At 41.6% G+C, this 22,057-nt stretch overlaps 1 protein-coding gene across 1 annotated transcript in view; it reads right to left on the reverse strand.

The window, feature by feature from the left end:
- The window catches only part of GRM8 (glutamate metabotropic receptor 8), a 438,522-nt gene that overhangs the window by 143,138 nt on the left and 273,327 nt on the right, over positions 1 to 22,057 (reverse strand). Inside the window, exon 7 of the mRNA XM_038752335.1 lies at positions 12,185 to 12,385. Within this exon, the coding sequence (XP_038608263.1) occupies positions 12,185 to 12,385 (201 nt within the window). The remainder of the gene's footprint in view (positions 1 to 12,184; positions 12,386 to 22,057) is intronic.

Below are 22,057 nucleotides of genomic sequence, written 5' to 3' on the forward strand. Positions count from 1 at the left end.
AATATGTTTTGTTTTGTTCTCTGTCTCCCCCTTCTAGACTGTGAGCCCACTGTTGGGTAGGGACCGTCTCTATATGCTGCCAACTTGTACTTCCCAAGCATTTAGTACAGTGCTCTGCACACAGTAAGCGCTCAATAAATCATCATCATCAATCGTATTTATTGAGCACTTACTGTGTGCAGAGCACTGTACTAAGTGCTTGGGAAGTACAAATTGTGCTTGGGAAGTACAAATAAATGCGATTGAATGAATGAATGAATAAGTCTATCAAAACTGTTGCATTGTACTTCACCATGTGCTTAGTACAGTGTTCTGAGCTGAATAAGCACTCAATAAATGTCATTGATTGATTAAGTGACTTGCCTAAGGTCATACAGCATGGCAGAGCTGGGTTAGAACCTAAGGTTTCAATGACCTACAGTGACTCCTAAGTATCCACCAGAAATGAAGACACCTAATCAGTTATCCCTCATCCAGGCCTTCCCCTTCCTCTTTACTCACTTCCTTTTTCTTCATCTTTATTTCCTCCTACATATCTGACCTGCTCTCAGCTTGTCGCAAGAACAAGCTCAATAACCTATATTATTCCCTGCTTCAAGCCATTAGTCTTAACATTCCCTTTCCTGGGAATGCTCTCCCATCTCTTCTTTTCCCTTCCCTCCTTCAAAAATCTGCTAAAAACTCACCTTTACCATGAAGCCTTCCTGAATTACCTGCAACCGGATGAGAGTTCCAGTTATCCCTGTTCCCCTTCATAGCACTTATATTCTTAATTAACAAATTTACGCATTTAGTCTCCTTGTTTGTCCTGTCTTCCACATTAGAGAGAAGGTGCCTTCTGGGTTTCGTTTTCACTTTGGAATTTCCCCCAGGGCATTTATACGTGAAGACACAGAAAACAATCAGTGTTACAGTTTGCTTTGTGTAGAATCCCACTGAGCTAGCTAAATGGTCATTAATTCTTCTCTAGTCTAACACAGCTTCATGTAATTTCAGGGAGCCATTCCTTAGGCCACTTGGTATCCAGAAGTAACAATAAAATTAATTATATTTACTTCCTCTTTTCATAACAGCTGCCCAGGTCCCTCCTCTAACCCATGCACAATCAAGATGGTTATCTCAAATTGCTGCCCATCACAAGATAGTTCTAAGTAATTTGCAAGAGTGCTTACCAGGAAATAGGGTTGCTCTCCAATTCCCCACCCAGTTTGTTTAGAATTCTATTGATCAAATTATCTCTAAGTAACTTAAATTGTTGGGGGTGATTCGGTGGGAGGGGCGGTACAGGAGGTGGAGGTGGTTAACAACAGTTTGTGAGCAAAACGACAGAGCAGGGGAGTAACATAGAAGCGGGTAGCTGGAAGGAGAAAGTTGTTTTCAATGGATTATTTTATCTTCAGCAATTACAAGGGAAGAACAGCTGGAGATTGTCTCTCACATCAGCAAATACAGAATCATGGAAAGAATAACTGGTACTGATGATTGTCTTTAAAAAGAGAAAAGAAGGTTATCCTTAGTAAGCAGGAGGGTGACAGGATGACACTGATGGGGAGGGGCAGAAGGAAAAGAAGAGCCTTCTCCAGAGATGTCAGAGGTGTGGAAACCCATGCTGGGGGCAGGACCTGGGAGCGGAGGGATCCTAGAGGGGGGCAAAGGTGCTAATTGAATATAATATATGCCCCACTCCCCTGGACAGAGACCACTTGATCAAAACCACAGTGCTTTGTGCCTCCAGCCTGTTGGTTCATTCTCTGGATAACTACCCTGGGATGCTGGGGCGGGTTGTAGTTTTTATCAGATAATAATAACAATGGTGGTATTTTTTTAAGTGCTTACTGTGTGCCAGGCACTGAAACTAAATGCTGGGATGGATACAAGCAAATCAGGTTGGACACAGTTCCTGTTTTATGTGGGACTCACAGTCTCAATCCCCATTTTACAGATGAAGTAACTGAGGCACAGAAAAGCAAGTGACTTACCCAAGGACAAACAGCAAACAATGGCAGAGCCAGGATTAGAACCCATGACCTTCAACTCCCAGGCCCATGATGATGTTAGTGATGATGGTATTTGTTAAGTGCTTACTATGTGCCAATGCTCTATCCACTATGCCATGCTGCATCCCAGTATATTTTCATTGGCCAGAAATTGAACCCAAGCCTTCAGTGTAGCAGGTAAGAATTCTACCACTAAGCCACCAATGCAGAAACTCATGTAGAGAAACTTTATTACCAGAGGGCACTTTCAGCAGTATAAGCATTTTCAGAGTTTTTGAAAATGTTGAAATTTGAATGACTTTTGTCTTGAAGTTCCTTTTTGGACTTTTTTTTCCAACTTCTAGGTGTTTTAGCTCAAATTGTGTGTGTCTCCAGCCCTCTGGTGTCACACATACAACAATCCTAACTCATAAAGCATAAATAAAACCATACAAACAATAGTCTGTCCAAACTAGAGTCAATTAATCAATAATATTTATTCAGTGTTTAGGTGTGCAGCACACTGTACTAAGCACTCGGGACAGTACAATAAAGGTAGTAGGGGTGATCCCTGCCCTCAAGGATCTTAGGATCTAGCAGGGGAAAGAGGCATTATAATGAATTCCAAGTAGGGTGACACAACCAAGTTTAAAGATATGTAATCAGTGGTATTTACTGAGCCCTTCCTGTGTGCAGAGCATTGTACTGAGCACTTTGGTGAGTATAATAGGGCAGATAGGCATGATCCTTTCCCTCAAAGAACTTAAGAGTGCTGTGGGGCTTGTTGGGGGTTTGTTGTAAGTACTTAGGGGGTTAGGGATCAAATACAGCACCACTTAGAGGATCTAATTAGAGTGCTTAACCTGTCTTTAGCTGTGAAACTGGTGCCCAGCAATTCAAGTCACATCCTAGTCTTCTGCTTCTGCAAAGATCTCCATAAACAGGCAGCCCTGTATTATATAGTCAAGTCAATGGGCTAGGAAAGGCATCTGCCATTTTTATATGGATACCATGAGTAGTTTCAGCCACAAATTTGAACCTTAAGGGCAAAAGTGAGAAAGAGGGAGAGAGAGAAAGAGAGCACAAGAGGAAGTGAAAGAGAAGTATGCAGATGTTGAAATAAAGAGATAGCTTGAGTTGTAGAAAGACCTTTACTCAACAGAATCAATCAATTGTATTGAGTGCTTTCTGTGTACAAGGTACTGTGCTATGTGCTTGGGAGAGTACAATACAATAATATAACTGATGAATTCCCTGCCCACAACGAGCTTTCAGTCTAGGGGATGATTTTAAACAAGTTGACATATATTCAGGACAAATATATGAGGAAAAATTGGAAGTTCAATATTAATTCCCAACCAATTCAATACAATGGAGAGCAGAATTTAACTTTAGGATTGTATATAATAGTAATAATGATGTTAATAATAATAATTGTGATATTTATTAAGTTCTTACTAGCATTATATTAAATGCTTGACTAAAATTAAAGATGCAAAATAAACTTCTCTATTCTCATTACTAAGTAGTTCATTTAGGCAACAACACGTCTTCATACCCTCACTCATTTTGGACCGAAGAAAAGATTTACATTCTTGGATCCCTGCTTTAGAGATGGCCTTCTCTGAAAATAATGGCCAATCTACAAGCTAAAATCCACCATGGAAGCAATTTTGGAGAAAGGGGATTGCATAAGGGAGACTGAAGTACCATTTCGAATTCTGTTCCATCAACACAACAAAAATTGTGTTTAGCTTCTACTAATTCACTGTCCAAGTGATCTGCACAAATAATGGAGTTGACTAATCACGTCTATTTGTGATTTCATGGCATCTGCTAGGAAAGTCTTTTGAATCACAGTGAGAGATAATGAAGATCCATTCCAAGCAATGAAGAAGTATGGTTAAAACCTATGTAAAATTATTATTTCATGATGGTGTGGAATTTACCCTTTTTCTTCTATTTCATACAGATGAGAGAGACTGGTCAGACTATTCTGATATGGCAACAGAACTCGCAAACTGCACTATATTAATCATAGTGTAACCAACTGAATTTATCAATCAGTGGTCTTTATTCAGTGCTCACTTTGCACAGGGCTCTGTACTAAGAGCTAGGCTCTTAGTACAATGGCTCTTGAATACAATGGAGCTGGTAGACACATTTCCTGCCAACAATGAGCTTACAGTCTAGATCTATGACAAGTAAGCACTGAAAGCTTTGTCAGTTGCTCTATCCAATGGTATAATTGAGGCTAAGCTTACTTCAGTTGACCATATGTTTCCTGCAGGGCAGTTTAGAATGATGTACCTGAAAACCCATGACAGATCCATGAAACTCTTCTAATGGAATAGTAAGATGCACCCAAGCTATTCGTGCCTAAATGGGGAAATTTTGAAAATTGTTACAGAATCCAAATATTGTACCAAATACTCTAGGCATTATTGATTTTGCTGAGTTTGGGTTTTTTTTCAAATATTAGAATTTAGGCCCCAGTGAGATACTGTCAATAGTGACACTGCTATGGAACCATTTCTGTTGCATGCAACCAGCCCTGAAGTCAGACGCAGCACAGATGGTATTGAGTTCTTCCAAACACTTGTGCAAAGAGATGAAGGAGACAAAGAACTCTGCTGCTACCAGATGTCTTCATGTTGGCACCAAAAATAGTTCTCTAAACTGCTTTTTTTTCCTTTTAATTCTTTTAGCCAGTCAAATTATAGCTTTGAAAGCTCTTCAATTCACATTTGGTACTGACTCCTACCACTGGCGTGAAAGCTATTCAACTGCAACCATTCCTGAACTCACAAAACAAGCTAGTTTTATTTTCATAAATATGTTTGTGTCGAAGGCTGCTGGAAAATTTATGGACCGGTTATTTTCTGCCTCATGACCAATAAAGCATATGTCATCATACTCAGAATTAGAGAGGCAGCTAAAATTTGTGCAAGCAAAAAGCTCAGGATCCAACCAAGTTTGTTTATCCATGGGCACTGGCATATTGTTGCCATAAGTGGTTGCATTTCAATCATGCATCTGCAGGGCATGTTAAAATTCATGGGGTCTAATTGATTAAGTTCCATAATAAGCAGAGAAACGAAGATATTTTGGGTGGATGCTGATCTTCAGAACTCCCCTCTTTTTGATGAGTTGCCCTAAACCAGATGTAGCAAAACAATCTTTCTTTTACTGTCTGCCTTTTATACGACCAAAGAATTGTTTGTAATGTCACCAAGGGAACAGGTACTTTTGGAATGTTTGCTCAAGCTGAATTTCTTCAGAGAATCAGTGGAAATTAAGAAGACCAGATTCTGAGGAGAGGAAAAGGAGGAGGGCATTTTCTTTACGAAATGTCACCCAATATTCCTTTGCACTAAAATTACAGGGCTGTCAACATAAAAACATGAATATTATCCAAAATGACCTTCCAGCACAACACAAATATTATCCAAAATGACCTTCCAACACACCAGAATTGGTTGCTCTTCTTCCAAGTTGTCACCAGTTGTTGGAAGAAACCAGAAGGCTCTGTGAAATCTAAAGTGCAGTTTACTGGGGGAAGACATGAAAGGATTTGGCTCTACTCAAATGGAGGGAATCAATATAAAAGGCAATAAATGAGCACAGGGGAGGGCCAGATATAATGAGCTCCATTTCCCTCATGGACCCTCAAGTACCCACAGAATAAGAGGTTCTATGGCCAACCCAGATTTTCTTTGTGCAACTGAACATGAGCCTACATTCCAGGCGTAGAACGATAATGATTACTATGGGCCAAGCTCTGTACTAAGATCTGGGGTAGATAAAAGGTATTCAGATACAGTCCCTGACTCACAGAGAAGAGTGGGGAGAACAGGTAGTAAATCCCCATCTTACAGATGAGGACATTGAGGCTCTAAGAAGTGAAGTGACCTGCCCAAGGTCACACAGCAAGCAAGTGGCAGAGCCAGGATTAGAACCCAGGTACAGTTCAGGTGGGCTGCCTCTGAAAGGCATATTCCCTGGGCAGTTCCAGTCTGCAGTGGATAACAGCCTCTGTCCACTCACTAGGAAAAAGTCTTGTGCTATAATGAGGAGCACTGGGTTTAGAGCTCCCCAGATATTTGGAGAGAGCTAATTGTCTGACTCCACCTCCCAGAAAAGAAATGGGCAGCTCAAGCTACAGTTCAAAGCACTTGGAATAGCACAATACCATAGGGTTGGTAGACACAATCCCTGCCCGTTCACCCCTTCTCCTTCAAGTAAACCTGTTGCATTTTATAATTCTCTCACGCTTACCTCCTTGGGTTTAGAGTTAGATTTGGGTTTAATGCATTCTCTCCTCAAGGTGAAATAGACCTTATCATTATGGCATTTGTTAAGCACTTACTATGTGACAAGCACTGTTCTAAGCACTGCAGAAGTTACAAGTTAATCAGGTTGGATACAGTCCCTGTCCTACATAGGGCTCACAGTCTAAGTGGAAGAGGAACATGTATGAATCATTTTACAGTTGAAGAAAATGAGGCACAGAGAAGTTAAGTGACTTTGCCCAAGGTCACACAGCATGCAATTGGGAGAGCTGGGATTAGAACCCAGGTCCTCTGATTCCCATCCCCATGCTCTTTCTATGAAGCCTATGCTTCTTCTTGTCCCTTTTTTATGGTATTTGTTAAGTGCTTACTATGTGCCAGGCACTGTAGTAAGTGCTGCGGTAGATGTAAGCTAATCAGGCTGGACACTGTCCCTGTCCCATATGGGACTCACAGTCTTAATCCCCATTTTACAGATGAGGTAACTGAGGCACAGAGAAGTGAAGTGACTTGACCAAGGTCACACAGCAGAAAAGTGATGGAGCCAGAATTAGAATCCAGGTCTTTCTCACTCCCAGGTCCATGCTCTATCTACTACACCATAGTGCTTCTCTTAAAGTGCAACCTCTGCTAGCAAATTATCCAGATAGTTTACGTCAAAAAATGTTAGCCCCAATATCTAGATAGTTCATGTCAGAAATTGAAATTTGAAAAAACAGTTGAAATAAAGGCCACTCAAAATTCAATTCAGATGTGGGTATAGCCTAACTACATTTCTTGTCATCAAAATACTCCATCCTTCCTGCTGAACATGCCCAACCCACTGGCAAAGACACATTCCAGCTCTAAAGAATGAAATGCCACTGAATCAACTCACGATGTCTCTGAAAACTCCCCCTGAGCCTGCACTCAGCTGCATGTGTTAAATTGTTAATTTGTGAAGAAGCAGCCTGCAATTTGAGTTTATACCACAGTTAATGGCAAGGGGGTAGAGTGCCATTACTTTTTATGATTTGTCTCTAAATACGTCACAACCCAATTTTTAATGGCAGCAAAGCAAAGAATGGATGGATGACTGGGGTAAGGGAGTAAATAGGGCCAGAGAGGAACAGATTAGGAAGCCTAATGTGAATACTAGATCCAAAAACCTAGTAGCCCATAATGCCTCTCTCAAAAAACTCCCTCACCTCCCAAGGATAATCAGTCCCTATAACTGTACAACAATACAACACATTTAATTATTCAGAGTTTTTATTACCCAATAAAAAAGACCCTAGAACTGTCGATGTCCAATATCAAGCTTGACCATGAAACTGGGGAGAGGTTACGGTCCTCAATAATGTCTGTAGGAAGCCCAGAGCTGCATAGGCTGATCAGATTTTAGGGGGATGGATAGGAGACAGCATTTTCCAAAACTTCCTCCCTCTATTTCCCCTTCTCTGAGGGGTTGGCTCATTTCAATCAGTATTTTTTTTTATTCCTTACTGCAGTGCTTCCCCTTTTCTATGCCAACAGCATAGAACTTTGTCCTATGCATTCTTAAAGAAAAATAGTATTTAATCCTTTCTTGTAATGCATTTTTCCTGTGGCTCTGTTTAAAAACAATATTCATACTTTGGAAACAATGTCCTGAGGAAAAACAGCCTTAGAGACTGGGCTATTTCGATGAGAGATGAGCCATAGAGATAGTCTTTCACACCCTCCCTGAATTGAGTATATACAGGTGTCTGGGAAAAATCATTAAATTAAAAGGTAGGGGACCTCTGGGCACCTGATTAAGAAGAATCCATCATTTTTAAACTAACTCCTTGATTAAATTCTAATATAATTATGAGAGTTAATAACCTTAAGGGAATAAGTCAATCCCCCATTATAATTTTAGGGTGGATCTAGGCTAATGGCACACATCAGCAAAGAATAATCACCGTAATGGCATGGAAGTGATTCCATTTTGATCCCGACCTCATTTTTAATTTGCATCATTCAAATGTGACAGGAGAGGTAATAAAAGAACGAGAGGGTGGACTAAGTACTGAAGTAGTAAGTAACCACCATCTCCATATACAGCTTCACATTCCTCTTTTCCAAATGGTAAAGGTTAGCTGAAGATTTTGGCATCCTGTTCCAGGTAAAGGTGGGTGAGGTAAGCATTTAATTTTTTTCTTTTCCTGGCTTCAGATCTCCTTTGGCAGTGAGCTCTAGTTTGATTTTACTCAATCTGAACTCATAAATGGTGGCTCGGAAATATAAAAAACCCCCACCGACCATTAATGATGCTCTTTAACAATATAGATCCTATTAATAAATTATGAATGAATTGTCTTTCTCACTAATTACTCCTTGATAGAATTATGACTTAGTCTTTCTGTTGTTCCTACTTATCACTGGAATGCTGAGTTGCTGTTCTTTCTTCCAGGCTAAATGGGACCTGGAGACAGGGTTGGGGTAATTCCAAAATTATCCCAGGAAATAAATCCCGGGTTGAATATTTGATTTTGTCAGGGGGGAGGATGGATTTGAGAAAAAAACATCCTTCTTGCTTCCACCCACCACACCACTCTAGCTCCAAAGCATTCTAAAGCCACACACCTGACATGAGCATCAACATTCCTATCTGCTCTTGGGATCCAGTTGGGTTGACCTGGCCCTGATCTTAGGGGTGTTGCACATTTACTTGGCATAAGTTCATGTCTTCATGATGAAATTTCACTTCGAGGTTTTGAACTTATTTTCACATGAGAGAAATGGAATGCAGGTCTCTCAGGGCTCAGTAAAGCATCCTCTACTTTTCTCATACATAGTTTCAGCTTTCACCTTTATACAGAAAACTGCAAAATGTATCCTGCTAGCCTCAACCTCTCCTCTCACCTACCAACTGAAATCTCACATCTCTTCTTGCCTGCACAAGATTACCATAGGATTATCCCTAGCACATCATGCTCAAAGTCCAAAATTATATGCCTAGCATTCCTTGTAAATCCTCTCTTCAATCAGTTGATCCATCAATGGTATTTATTGAGCACTTACTGTGTGCAGAGCACTATATTAAGTGCTTGGGAGAGTACAATACAACAGAGTTTGTGGACTCGATCCCTGCCCGCAGCGAGTTTAGAGTCTAGAGGTCTGTACCATCTTCAAGCCATCTTTCCCATTCGGTAGACATCGTCAACATCCTCCTTGTTTCTGAGTTCTGTTACCTTAGTGTTATCCTTAATTCACCTTTCTCTCAACTCCCACATCTTGTCTCCTTCAAAATCCAGTTGTTTTTTTCCTTCATGACACTTTCTGGAAATGCTCTTTCTGCTTCATCCAAATGGCCTTCAAACTGGTCCAGGCCACCTGTCATATCCTGGTCTGATTATTGTAGCAGCCTCCTTACTGGTCTCCCTGCCTCCAGACTCTCACCTATATATTCCATACTTCACTCTGCTGCTCAGGTCAACTTTCTAAATGTCATTCTGCATGTTTCTCTTCATGCCTCAAAAACCTCCAGTTGTCACCCATTCCTCTCTGAAGCATATGGGAACTCCTGACCACCAGCTTTAAGGCACTCCATCAGCTCTCTTCCTCTTACCTATTCATTCTCTTCTTCTGCACCCCAGCTTGTATTCTCCACTACTCCCTAGCTTTCTTTCTCCCAATGCCTCGTTCTCAACTCTCCTGTATACAACCTCTGGCTGATGCCTTTCCTGGATGCCTAGAACTCCCCACAACTTCAAATCTGCTAGACCACAGTTCTCATCCTCAAAAGTCTTTAGAAATCCCACTTCCTTCAGGAGGCCTTCCCCATTTCTCCCCATGTCACATTCATCCTACTATCCTTTCAGCACTTTTGCACTCACTACTTCTCATTGCACTTTAGTACGTATCATTTTGCACATCCTTATTTTGTGGTCCAACATCTTATCATGTATTTAAAAAGTTGCCTGTTAAGATTCCTGAAAATCACAACTTGTTGGTGTCAAACTTGAATTTTGATGAATGCCTTATTTTCCAATTTATAGAAATAACATTTTTGGTCAGTAGAGATCCATATGGCAACTTTTAAAAGCTGGTTTTCTTACTCTGGTTTGAAAGGTAAAGACATCATGAAAATTTACAGGGAACAGATAGAGGACTATTGGAAGGGCTTATGTTTGAAATTCAATATGGTGCAGAAATGTTTAGCAAACCTTTACAATAATGGAGTTTGAAGAGACAAAAGAGCTTTGCTTTGACCTTTTGCACCAAAGTTTATTTATTCTTAATGCCTTATTCATTCTTCCTTTGTCCTTCTGCTCCCTTCCCACCCCAACCCCTCTCCCATCATGCCCTGTTTCACTGATTGGTTCCAGGTGACAATTCAACTAATCAGTGAATATGCCCTGTCCCACTTCTACCTCCACTGCACCTTCTCATCTCCCCTCGTAACCTCTTTTAAAACTCTCCTGCACATTTAGTTCACTTGCAACTCTAAAAAGAGGGCAGCAGGTCCCGTGGAGTCACCACAGATCAGTGCCTCGACCATGGCATAATTCTAACAGGCTCAAATGCTCAACCCCACAGTTGATCAATTTAATGCTTAGAGAATGCTAGTTCTACTGAATTATAAATTGGGTACATTCAAACCCATGAACAAAACATCCCTTTACATCAGACAAGTGAACATCTAAGCCAAACAAATGAATTAGAACTCTTGATGATTTCAGCTTGAAAGATAATTGTTGGAAGGCCAAAAAATGAGCTCAAGAAATGTCAACAAATCCTTCCACATTGCTCCCAGCAATATTTCAGCACAATCTTTCTCCATTTCCCATTCATTCATTTTGTTTGGGGATCTTGAACATCTTCTCATTCAATTCCCACTTTGTTTGGATGTCCTTAAGAAAGAACTCCTTTTCAAAGATTCCAAAGAAACGACCTTAACCACTAAACCATTAAAATCAGAATGTACACAAACCAAATGGTAAGTCACCTGAAGCAAAAATGAACTTCCACTTGGAAGTGTAATAGAATTGGGGTCATTTGAGTGTATGTGATAGAGAGAGCAGCACTGGGTAACTGGTTTGGAGATGTGTCTGTTGTATGGATTACATCCAAGGAGAATAAAATAAATAGAGAGTAGCCCTCTATCACTGCATCTGAAAATAATGGCACAAGTACTCTATAACCACCATGACAACTTGCCATGAAAGAACATAAAGTTTCAGTAACTCTGTTACTACATAAAGGAGGTTTGGCTGTCTTCAATACCAACACTATAAATACCATAAATTAAATATATTCTGTATCAGTCATTTATGACAGCAGCATAAGCAACAACAACTGCATTTCTGCACTAGGAAGAACCCATCTGCACAGTATTTTAGGCAACACTGTTTCAAAAGATACAGCTCTTGGCTTCAGTTTAACTAAATCATTGAGCAAAAAAACAATGAGAAAGAGAGACGCACCGGAGCCTTTACCTATCAATCTTTGAATATGCAAATATCTATCAAATCAAAATTATCCACCATTTTTAGAAAAACCTGCCATTTAAAAAGCTTAGAAACAGTTTTTAAACATAATTTCTACTATTCCGCCCCTAATAATGGCACGAACAAAACCTGCTGAAAGGAATTTAATCTGTTGTCAATAGTTTCTCATAAACCCTCCAAGGTTTTTCCAAAAGAGCAATTTTCAAGAGGAATATTCTGATTGACAGTGGCTTATTTTTACCTTCTGCCTCTTTCAGGAGTGGCTTAATGGCACCATAAAAAATAAGCTTGAGATTTGAAAGCAGGTGGAAAAACTCACACTTCTGATTAAAAAGAGAACAGCTTCTAATCCTGTGCTTTCCACTGTGGCTGGAAGTGTCTACTATATATAGAAAAAAACACACCCTGTCACTTCTGAAGTATTTAGAGACCAAAAGAGAAAAAAAAGCTCATAACTTACCATTAAAGTTTACAGCCCGAATGTAACTAAGTAGCTCTTTACCATCAATCGTGCTCATTCTTGGACAGAGGCCGATATATCCCGGGCAGAGATCTTTGTGCATATTGTGCAGTGCGTAAGCCATGGAATAAACTGCATCAATTACAAACTGGACTTTTCCTTCTTGCTCATAGGATGAATCCCGAGCAATCCTCTCCAGACCTATGAAAGGGAGACAGGAAGGTCACTCCATTGTGATTTTAACCTCTTTATCCATTCATGATAGATTGCAAGATTCGAATAAAGAAATCAAATTGATTATTGAGGTTTCTATCATTGAGAGAACACTGAATGAGAGAAAAATAAAGCCATCTGTTTGTGTGTTTTGTGTTCAGCCTTTGATCCCCATCTACTCAGGCCGATTATTAAACTATATATTGAGTTCTTGGAAGGGGAAGGAAGAGAAGTGCATTAAAAAAGAAAGGTTTGAAAGTAAAACGTAGAGAATTGTATTTTCACTTCATCCCTAGATTATTGCATTTTTGGCATAGAGAGTTTCTGTACTTTACAGTTTTGCAGGGACCTGTTCTACTTTAAGAAAAAGGTCAAGAACCTAGCCTGTCAATGAAAAACCTTCATCCGGAGAGCCTTCAGTGGGATCTCATCTTCAAATTCAATAATAATAATTATGGCATTTGTTTAGCACATACTATGGGGCCAAAAACTGTACTAAACACTGGATAAAAGATTATCAGTTAGACCCAGTCCCTGACTCATAAAGGGAATGTGTCCACTAATTCTGTTGTATTATATTCTCCCAAGTACTCAGTACAGTGCTCTTCACATAGTACTCAGAAAATGCTACTGATTTGTTGATTGATAGGACTCACAGTATAAATGGGAGGGAGAATGCATTTAATCCCCATTTTATGTATGAGGACACACCACCGTTGAGAAGTTCAGGGACTTGCCCAAGGCCCGACAGAAGGCAAGAGAGTGATCTGAAATTAGAATCCAGGTGTCCTGACTCTTAGGCCTGGGTTCTTTCCACTATTCTATGATATTTTTCTTTGAAGGGGAAGTGAAGGTGGGCCCTCTGTTGCCCCTGAGCAGAGGAAAAATTGGGAGGCAGGATAAAGAAGCGAAAGTAATTAAATAGTTTACTTTGCAGTCATCCCACTGCTTGGCACATTGCTCAGGACACTGAGTACACTGAGGAAGTACTTAATAAATAGCATCCCTGCCATAAATAACTGAGGTAAACTTATGCAGGGTTTTTGTATATTGTGGTTTTTCAGGGATTTTCCTCATGGATTTCACCCACAGTGGCCAAGCCTATGGGAAATATTCCCAAGCAGTAACTCTCCCTAAACAGAGACACATTGTTCTCTCCTGAGGTCATCAATTTTCCAGGGACCACAAACTCTATGTTGCTGCACCTTGTTTACCCTTTGATCATATGAGAAATCCTGTGCCAGTTGAAGGAGCCCTCTCCTCATCAACAATGAAAATAAAGCAGGGCTGCATATTAGGTCTGAATTTATTCAAGGCATTTTACATATCAAGGCTCAAGGATGCTGCAAGAATCACAGAAGATGTTGTAATAATGACTTAATTTAACACCTTTCAATTCAACAGAATATAATCATCTCCAAAATTCCCTGAGACAATCACCCATTTGCTTTTGTATATTGATGACTATATATGTACTATATATGACTATGTATTCCCAAGGTTGGTCCACAAGGAAAAATAGCAAAGATTAAGGTTAAGAGTCAGGGCACGACTACAGATTGAGGAAGACCAAAGACAGGTATCAGCCGCATCACAGAAACATACTTATAGCCAAAGATTTGTATTGGTAATTCAGAGTTGAAAGAAGTCCAGGTATGCACTGATTGATGGAGTAGAAAACCCAATAATAATAATAATAATAATAATGGCATTTATTAAGTGCTTAATATGTGCAAAGCACTGTTCTAAGCGCTGGGAAGGATACAAGGTGATCAGGTTGTCCCACTGGGGGCTCACAGTCTTAATCCCCATTTTACAGATGAGGTAACTGAGGCACAGAGAAGTTAAGTGACTTGCCCAAAGTTACACAGCTGACAATTGGCAGAGCTGGGATTTGAACCCATGACCTCTGACTCCAAAGCCTGCGCTCTTTCCACTGAGCCACGCTGCTTCATTTGCCTCTGGGAGGTAGGCAGGAATCTGTAGAATCAAAGTGGAATAGAACATCAGGCCAACAGAAGGTAATGGAATCTAACTTTCTCCGAGAATGCAAGTTCTCAGTCTGCAGTAGATGTCACTCTAAGTTCTTGAGCACCAGCACCACAATTGAGTGCTTACTGTATGCAGGACTCAATTCTAGGCTCTTAGAGAGCATACAGAAAAAATATGAGATATTGCCTTTACCCTTACAGAGTTTGCAATCTAATGCCATGCTATTTCAGTCAAAATTATGTGAAAGCCACATTAATGTTAAATGGCAAGACAGAATAACCAGTAACAAGGTCTAAGAACAGGTCTTGATGCTACAGAGCTCTGCTAAGCTGGACAAGTATAGGAAACAGGACCCTGGCATACCCTCTCACAAACCACATACCAGGTGCTGTATGGTGATCTGAAATGTGCTAAGAACAGATGGAGCCACAACTACAAACCCTGGTCATAGCTATGAGCCGCTAGGAAAAAACTGTAGACAATCCGACCCGATGGGCAGCAGTTAAAGGCAAAATGGCTCTTTTTGAGCAACAACATCAGGAAGACCATGAGCACAGCCAGCGTTGCCAGGATTACTTTATTTTACAAACAACGGCCGCAGGCTGTTAATTTTGTGGCAGCACAATCCCTACTTGGTGCAAAGCTGGGCAAAGAGTCTTGGCATCAACTGGGCTAAAAAAGCAAAGCCCTAAGATAAATAGGAAAAGGCTAGGATGGCAAGAAAGTTGATTTGGAGCAAGAAGTACAGGAGATCACTTACAAAAGCTGTAACAGTTTTCTGATACACAACAGGGACAACAGAAGGCTCTTCGGGTCAGATTTTAAGCTGCTTGAGGGCAAGAATCATGTATACTAATTCTCTTGTACTCTTCCAAGAACTTAGTACAGTGCTCCGCACAAAACAGGCACAGAATAAATACTGCTGATTCCTTGTGCAGTCTGTGCAGAATGCTGTGCTACATGCTTGGGAGAGTACAATATAATTATTAGACATGATCCCTGACCTCAAGGAGCTGTGAAATGTGATTTCAGAGAAGTTTTGAAGATGCAGAGACCAGTGATCTTTTGAAGGCAAAAGAGGAAGAGAATTCCAGGCAGGTTGGAAAGGCTTAAGCGAGATGTTGGCTGTGGGAGAGGTGATTACTAGGCCCAGTTGGTGGTCAGTTGGGAAGAAACGAAGACTGAGAGCTGGGGTGAAGATGGAGAAGATAGTGGATAAGTAGGAGGGAGAGAGTGGATTGAGTGTCTTAAAGCTAATGTTCAGAAGTTTCTGCTTGATGAGGAGAATAATGAGAAACCATTAGAGGTTTTGAGGAGTGGGGAGATGTATGAATAATGTTTTAGAAGAATGATCTGGGCAGCGGAGTGAAATGTGGACTGGAGAGGGAAGAAACTAGAGCTTTGGATACCTGCAAAGAGGCTGTTTCAGCAGTTAAGGTAGGATATGACAAGTGCAAGGGCCACAGTGGCAGTCATTTGGATGGAGGTGAAGGAAGGGGTGAATTTTGAAAATTTTGTAGACAAGGACAGACAGGATTTAGTGAATGATTAAATGTGAGAATTGAAGAGAGGGAGGAATCAAGGATAATACCAGGGTTATGGGCTTGATTGGTGGGGAGAATGGAGGGGTTCACCATTGCTTGCCTATAAAGAACATTCTTTGCTGTACTGTTGCAATTGCTGTTGCATGCCCTACCAACCTTCCGGAAATCTGATCATTCAGAGCAATATCTCCCCTGATTGTCATCTTCCAGGCCAGAATCTATTTGCTGGGGTGATCTCTAAACAGTCCTCCATTTTCTTGCATCGTTTAGACTCTGTTTCTCTGTTTCTTTAAAACATTTCTCCTGACCTCTCTCCTTTTGTACATCCCATTTCAATCCATTATACAGTAGCTAGATTCTCCTCTCATGTTCCATTCAGCCATGCTAGATTGCTTCAATCCTGGTGATTTGAATGTGTTCCAGAACCTTGCTCTTAGTAAATTTCTTCATGCCATTTGATGTTGAGAAAGTCTCATAGGTGACTCCGGTTAAATTCCTCAAGGCAGCTCTCTGTATCATAGGTAGCATGTCCAGATCACACAGTCATATAGAACGTTGGACAGCATTTTAGGCAACATCAACTTGACCTACTCCTTGGGGTTACCAACTCCTGTCTGACAAGTTCCCAAATGCCATGCTATTGTTTTAGTTCTGTTTTCTATTTGTCATCAAACACTCAATCAATCAATGGTATTTACTGAATACTTACTGTATTCAGGGCACTGAATTAGGCATTTAGGAAAGTCCAGTACCACAAAGCTGGTAGATACGTTTCCTACCCATAAGGATTTTATATTGTATGTATGTAAATTATTGGAACTTAAGCCTCCTAGATAGCAGAATTTGGTGACAGCACTAAATTCTGTGATGCCAATGAAAACCTTTTATTATATGTGGATCTTCCCAGGCATTGCCTGATATATAGCCAGGGTTTTTTTTTCAGGCTTATAGCCAGTTCATAATATGGTTCCACCTCTGTGAAGAAATTTATAAGTATTTTCATATTTTACTACAAAAGTCATCAGAAAGCACAATGATCAGCATCCAGCATTTTCTGGATCATTACTTTACAGGTTTTGTATTATGCTTGTTTCTTGAATTCATATCCTGTGCATATCTTGTTGATCACACATCATCAATCTTTTCTGATAAACTCCTGAACCCAGTTAACAACTGCCAACTGGCACAATGTAGTCTAGAGCAAGATATTTTCAACCTCTAAAGTACTGTCACACACATTAGTTAAAAACATCTGCAGCAAGTATAATGATCATTGTTAAAAAGAATAACTCAACTAGAGGTTATTCCAGCTTTCAGAGCAAATACTGGTTTTTGTGAATTTAAATGAATATTTCTAAACCAAGAAACTGCTTGAATAGCATTTTAAAAGCATGTTGGGATTCATGTGTTTGCTTGAAGTGTAAATATCACTTGCCTGTCTTCTCACCCAACAACTTATGGATACCACAATGGTTTTGAGAGTACCATGGATTTCACCTCACTTTCTTACTCTGATTTTCTCCCTCATCTAAATGAGGAGTTTATGAAGCTGACAGTGACTCATCAAATTAATTGACTGTAAAATTCATTATGCTGTAGTTTCTAAAGTTAATGTCAATGTATAGCTACAAAGCACTCAATATTATTGAAGTTTTATGAGCATAAGTCATCCTCCCATAAAAATGTTTCACTTCTATTAATATTATTTTTTAAATCCTACATTCATTATAGGCTGTTACCCTGCAGTTGTTTTTAGGGTACAGATTGAAAATTAGCAGTATACCTTAAATACTTGCATAGTGGGGAAAAAATCCAACTTTAAATAAGTTGGCAAGGCCTTAATATATTCTACAATTTCTTATTTTATCTCACCTCCAAGTAAAATGCAGTAAATCCATCTTGGGCTGAGGAATTTGGTATACACCTGATTTAATTTCCATACTAGAGCCCATGACGGACCTTTCAGTCTTAGAACTCCTTCTAACTAATGCAAGGAAAATCCTACTTAAGTTCGGGAAAATCCTATGTGCCAGTTGGAGTTCTGAATGTTGAGTGTTAACTAATGGTGCCACATATTTCGGCGACTCAGAAGTCGCATGGTTTAAGGTCTTCCTACTGACAGATTATTATTATTTTGGACTATCTTTTCTTTCTCAAGGTACAGCTTGAATTTCTATCTCAAAATTTAGAATGGTTTTCTTTGTTTTAAAGATAGCTTGAAGTATCCAAAATAAAAATAAAATTTAGCTGTGGAAAAGGTTTAATGTTGATGCTTAATGTTTGAGAATCAATCAATCAATCAATCGTATTTATTGAGCGCTTACTATGTGCAGAGCACTGTACTAAGCGCTTGGGAAGTACAAATTGGCATCACATAGAGACAGTCCCTACCCGATAGTGGGCTCACAGTCTAAAAGGGGGAGACAGAGAACAGAACCAAACATACCAACAAAATAAAATAAGTAGGATAGAAATGTACAAGTAAAATAAATAAATAAATAAATAAACAGAGTAATAAATATGTACAACCATATATACATATATACAGGTGCTGTGGGGAGGGGAAGGCGGTAAGGCGGGGGGATGGAGAGGGGGACGAGGGGGGAGAGGAAAGAAGGGGCTCAATCTGGGAAGGCCTCCTGGAGGAGGTGAGCTCTCAGCAGGGCCTTGAAGGGAGGAAGAGAGCTAGCTTGGCGGATGGGCAGAGGGAGGGCATTCCAGGCCCGGGGGATGACGTGGGCTGGGGGTCGATGGCGGGACAGGCGAGAGCGAGGTACAGTGAGGAGATTAGTGGTGGAGGAGCGGAGGGTGCGGGCTGGGCAGTAGAAGGAGAGAAGGGAGGTGAGGTAGGAGGGGGCGAGGTGATGGAGAGCCTTGAAGCCCAGGGTGAGGAGTTTCTGCCTGATGCGCAGATTGATCGGTAGCCATTGGAGGTTTTTGAGGAGGGGAGTGATATGTCCAGAGCGTTTCTGGACAAAGATAATCCGGGCAGCAGCATGAAGTATGGATTGAAGTGGAGAGAGACACGAGGATGGGAGATCAGAGAGAAGGCTAGTGCAGTAGTCCAGACGGGATAGGATGAGAGCTTGAATTAGCAGGGTAGCGGTTTGGATGGAGAGGAAAGGGCGGATCTTGGCAATGTTGTGGAGCTGAGACCGGCAGGTTTTGGTGACGGCTTGGATGTGAGGGGTGAATGAGAGAGCGGAGTCGAGGATGACACCAAGGTTGCGGGCTTGTGAGACGGGAAGGATGGTAGTGCCGTCAACAGAGATGGGAAAGTCAGGGAGAGGACAAGGTTTGGGAGGGAAGACAAGGAGCTCAGTCTTCGACATGTTGAGCTTTAGGTGGCGGGCGGACATCCAGATGGAGATGTCCTGAAGGCAGGAGGAGATGCGAGCCTGGAGGGAGGGGGAGAGAGCAGGGGCAGAGATGTAGATCTGGGTGTCATCAGCGTAGAGGTGATAGTTGAAGCCGTGGGAGCGAATGAGGTCACCAAGGGAGTGAGTGTAGATTGAGAACAGAAGGGGACCAAGCACTGAACCTTGGGGAACTCCCACAGTAAGAGGATGGGAGGGGGAGGAGGAGCCTGCAAAAGAGACTGAGAAAGAACGACCGGAGAGATAAGAGGAGAACCAGGAGAGGACGGAGTCTGTGAAGCCAAGGTCAGATAACGTGTTGAGGAGAAGGGGGTGGTCCACAGTGTCAAAGGCAGCTGAGAGGTCGAGGAGGATTAGGACAGAGTATGAGCCGTTGGATTTGGCAAGCAGGAGGTCATTGGTGACCTTTGAGAGCGCAGTTTCCGTGGAATGAAGGGGACGGAAGCCAGACTGGAGGGGGTCGAGGAGAGAGTTGTTGTTGAGGAATTCTAGGCAGCGCGTGTAGACAACTCGTTCAAGGAGTTTGGAAAGGAATGGTAGGAGGGATATGGGACGATAACTAGAAGGTGAGGTGGGGTCAAGAGAGGGTTTTTTTAGGATGGGAGAGACATGGGCATGTTTGAAGGCAGAGGGGAAGGAACCAGTGGAGAGTGAGCGGTTGAAGATGGAAGTTAAGGAGGGGAGAAGGGATGGAGCGAGAGATTTCATAAGATGAGAGGGAATGGGGTCAGAAGCACAGGTGGCCGGAGTAGCACTTGAGAGGAGGGAGGAGAGTTCCTCTGAGGATACCACTGGGAAGGATGGGAGAGTAGCAGAGAATGTTGAGAGCCGGGGGGTTGGAGAAAGGGGGGAAGAGACTTTGGGGAGGTCGGACCTGATGGATTTAATTTTGTTAATGAAGTAGGAGGCCAGATCGTTGGGGGTGAGGGAAGGAGGAGGGGGAGGAACCGGGGGCCTGAGAAGGGAGTTGAATGTACGGAAGAGCTGGCGGGGGTGATGGGCATGGGTGTCAATAAGGGAGGAGAAATAGTTTTGTCTGGCAGAAGAGAGGGCTGAGTTAAGGCAGGAAAGGATAAACTTGAAGTGAACGAGGTTGGCATGGTGTTTAGACTTTCGCCAGCAGCGTTCGGCAGCTCGAGCATAAGAGCGAAGGAGGCGGACAGTGGCAGTGATCCAGGGCTGTGGGTTAGTGGTGCGAGAGCGGCGAAGGGAAAGGGGAGCGAGCGAGTCTAGCTGAGTAGAAAGGGTAGAGTTGAGAGCAGTAATCTGATCATCAAGACTGGGTAGAGAGGAGAGGGCGGCGAGGTGGGGTGTGAGGCGTTCCGAAAGAAGGGTGGGGTCCAGAGAGCGGAGATCTCTGTGAGGGAGTAATACGGAGTTACAGGGGAAAGGAGTGTGAGTGAGGAGGCAGGTGAGAAGATTATGATCAGAGAGAGGGATCACAGAGTTGGTGAGGGTGGACACAGTGCAGCGGTAGGAGATGATGAGGTCGAGGGTATGACCAAGTTGGTGAGTGGGTGAGGTGGGGTGGAGGAAGAGGTTCAGTTTGGCCTGATGGAAAGAGCACAGGCCTAGGAGTCTTCTGATCTGGGTCCTAATTCATTCATTCATTCAATTGTATTTATTGAGCACTTACTCTGTGCAGAGCACTGTACTAAGCGCTTGGGAAGTACAAGTTGGTGACATATAGAGACAGTCCCGACTCAACGACGGGCTCACAGTCTAGAAGAGGAAGACAGACAACGAAACAAAACATGTGGACAGGTGTCAAGTCATCAGAATAAACAGAATTAAAGCTAAATCATCAATCGTATTTATTGAGCGCTTACTATGTGCAGAGCACTGTTGCACATCATTAACAAAATAAACAGAATAGTAAATATGTACAAGTAAAATAAATAGAGTAATAAAATTGTACAAACCTATATACAGGTGCTGTAGGAGGGGGAAGGAGGTAGGGCCGGGGGGATGGGGAGGAGGAGAGGAAAAACGGGGTTCAGTCTGGGAAGGCCTCTTGGAGGAGGTGAGCTCTCAGTAGGGCTTTGAAGTGAGGAAGAGAGCTAGCTTGGCGGATGTGTGTTCCAGGCCAGGGGGAGGCCTAATCCCAAAACTTGTCTGCTGTGTGACTTCGGACAAGTCACTTAAATTCTCTCTGACTCAATTAACCTCATCCTCAAAATGGGGGTTAAGACTATAAACTCCATGTGGTACATGGGCTTTGTCCCGTCTCCCCCTTCTAGACTGTGAGCCCACTGTTGGGTAGGGACTGTCTCTATATGTTGCCAGCTTGTACTTCCCAAGTGCTTAGTACAGTGCTCTGCACACAGTATGCCCTCAATAAATACGATTGATTGATTGATTGTATCTAATCTACCCCAGCACCTGACACATAGTTAACACTTAAAAAAGATCATTATAAAACTAAAAAAAAAACACACACACACAAAAAAAACACACACAACAACAACAGAGGAATGGGGAAGAAATATCCTGGAAGGGAAAAACTCTCAGTATATAAGTAACAAAAGCATTTCTTTATTCAGCTTGACTTGTTAAACAGCTTGTTCAATAATCAGTTGTACTGGCTGCAGGAACATGTCTTTTACATACTGGAACTGACTGCTTCACTTGGAATTGTTTAGAGGAAGGTGGGTAGAGAGGAGACTTATAGTTTGAGACTTGTTGAGAATTTGACCATAAACATATAAACATAATCTGAGAAGTCACTCAAAATCATTTGTATATCT

The sequence above is a fragment of the Tachyglossus aculeatus genome, chromosome 10 (genome assembly GCF_015852505.1).
Source record: "Tachyglossus aculeatus isolate mTacAcu1 chromosome 10, mTacAcu1.pri, whole genome shotgun sequence".
NCBI lineage: Eukaryota > Metazoa > Chordata > Mammalia > Monotremata > Tachyglossidae > Tachyglossus > Tachyglossus aculeatus.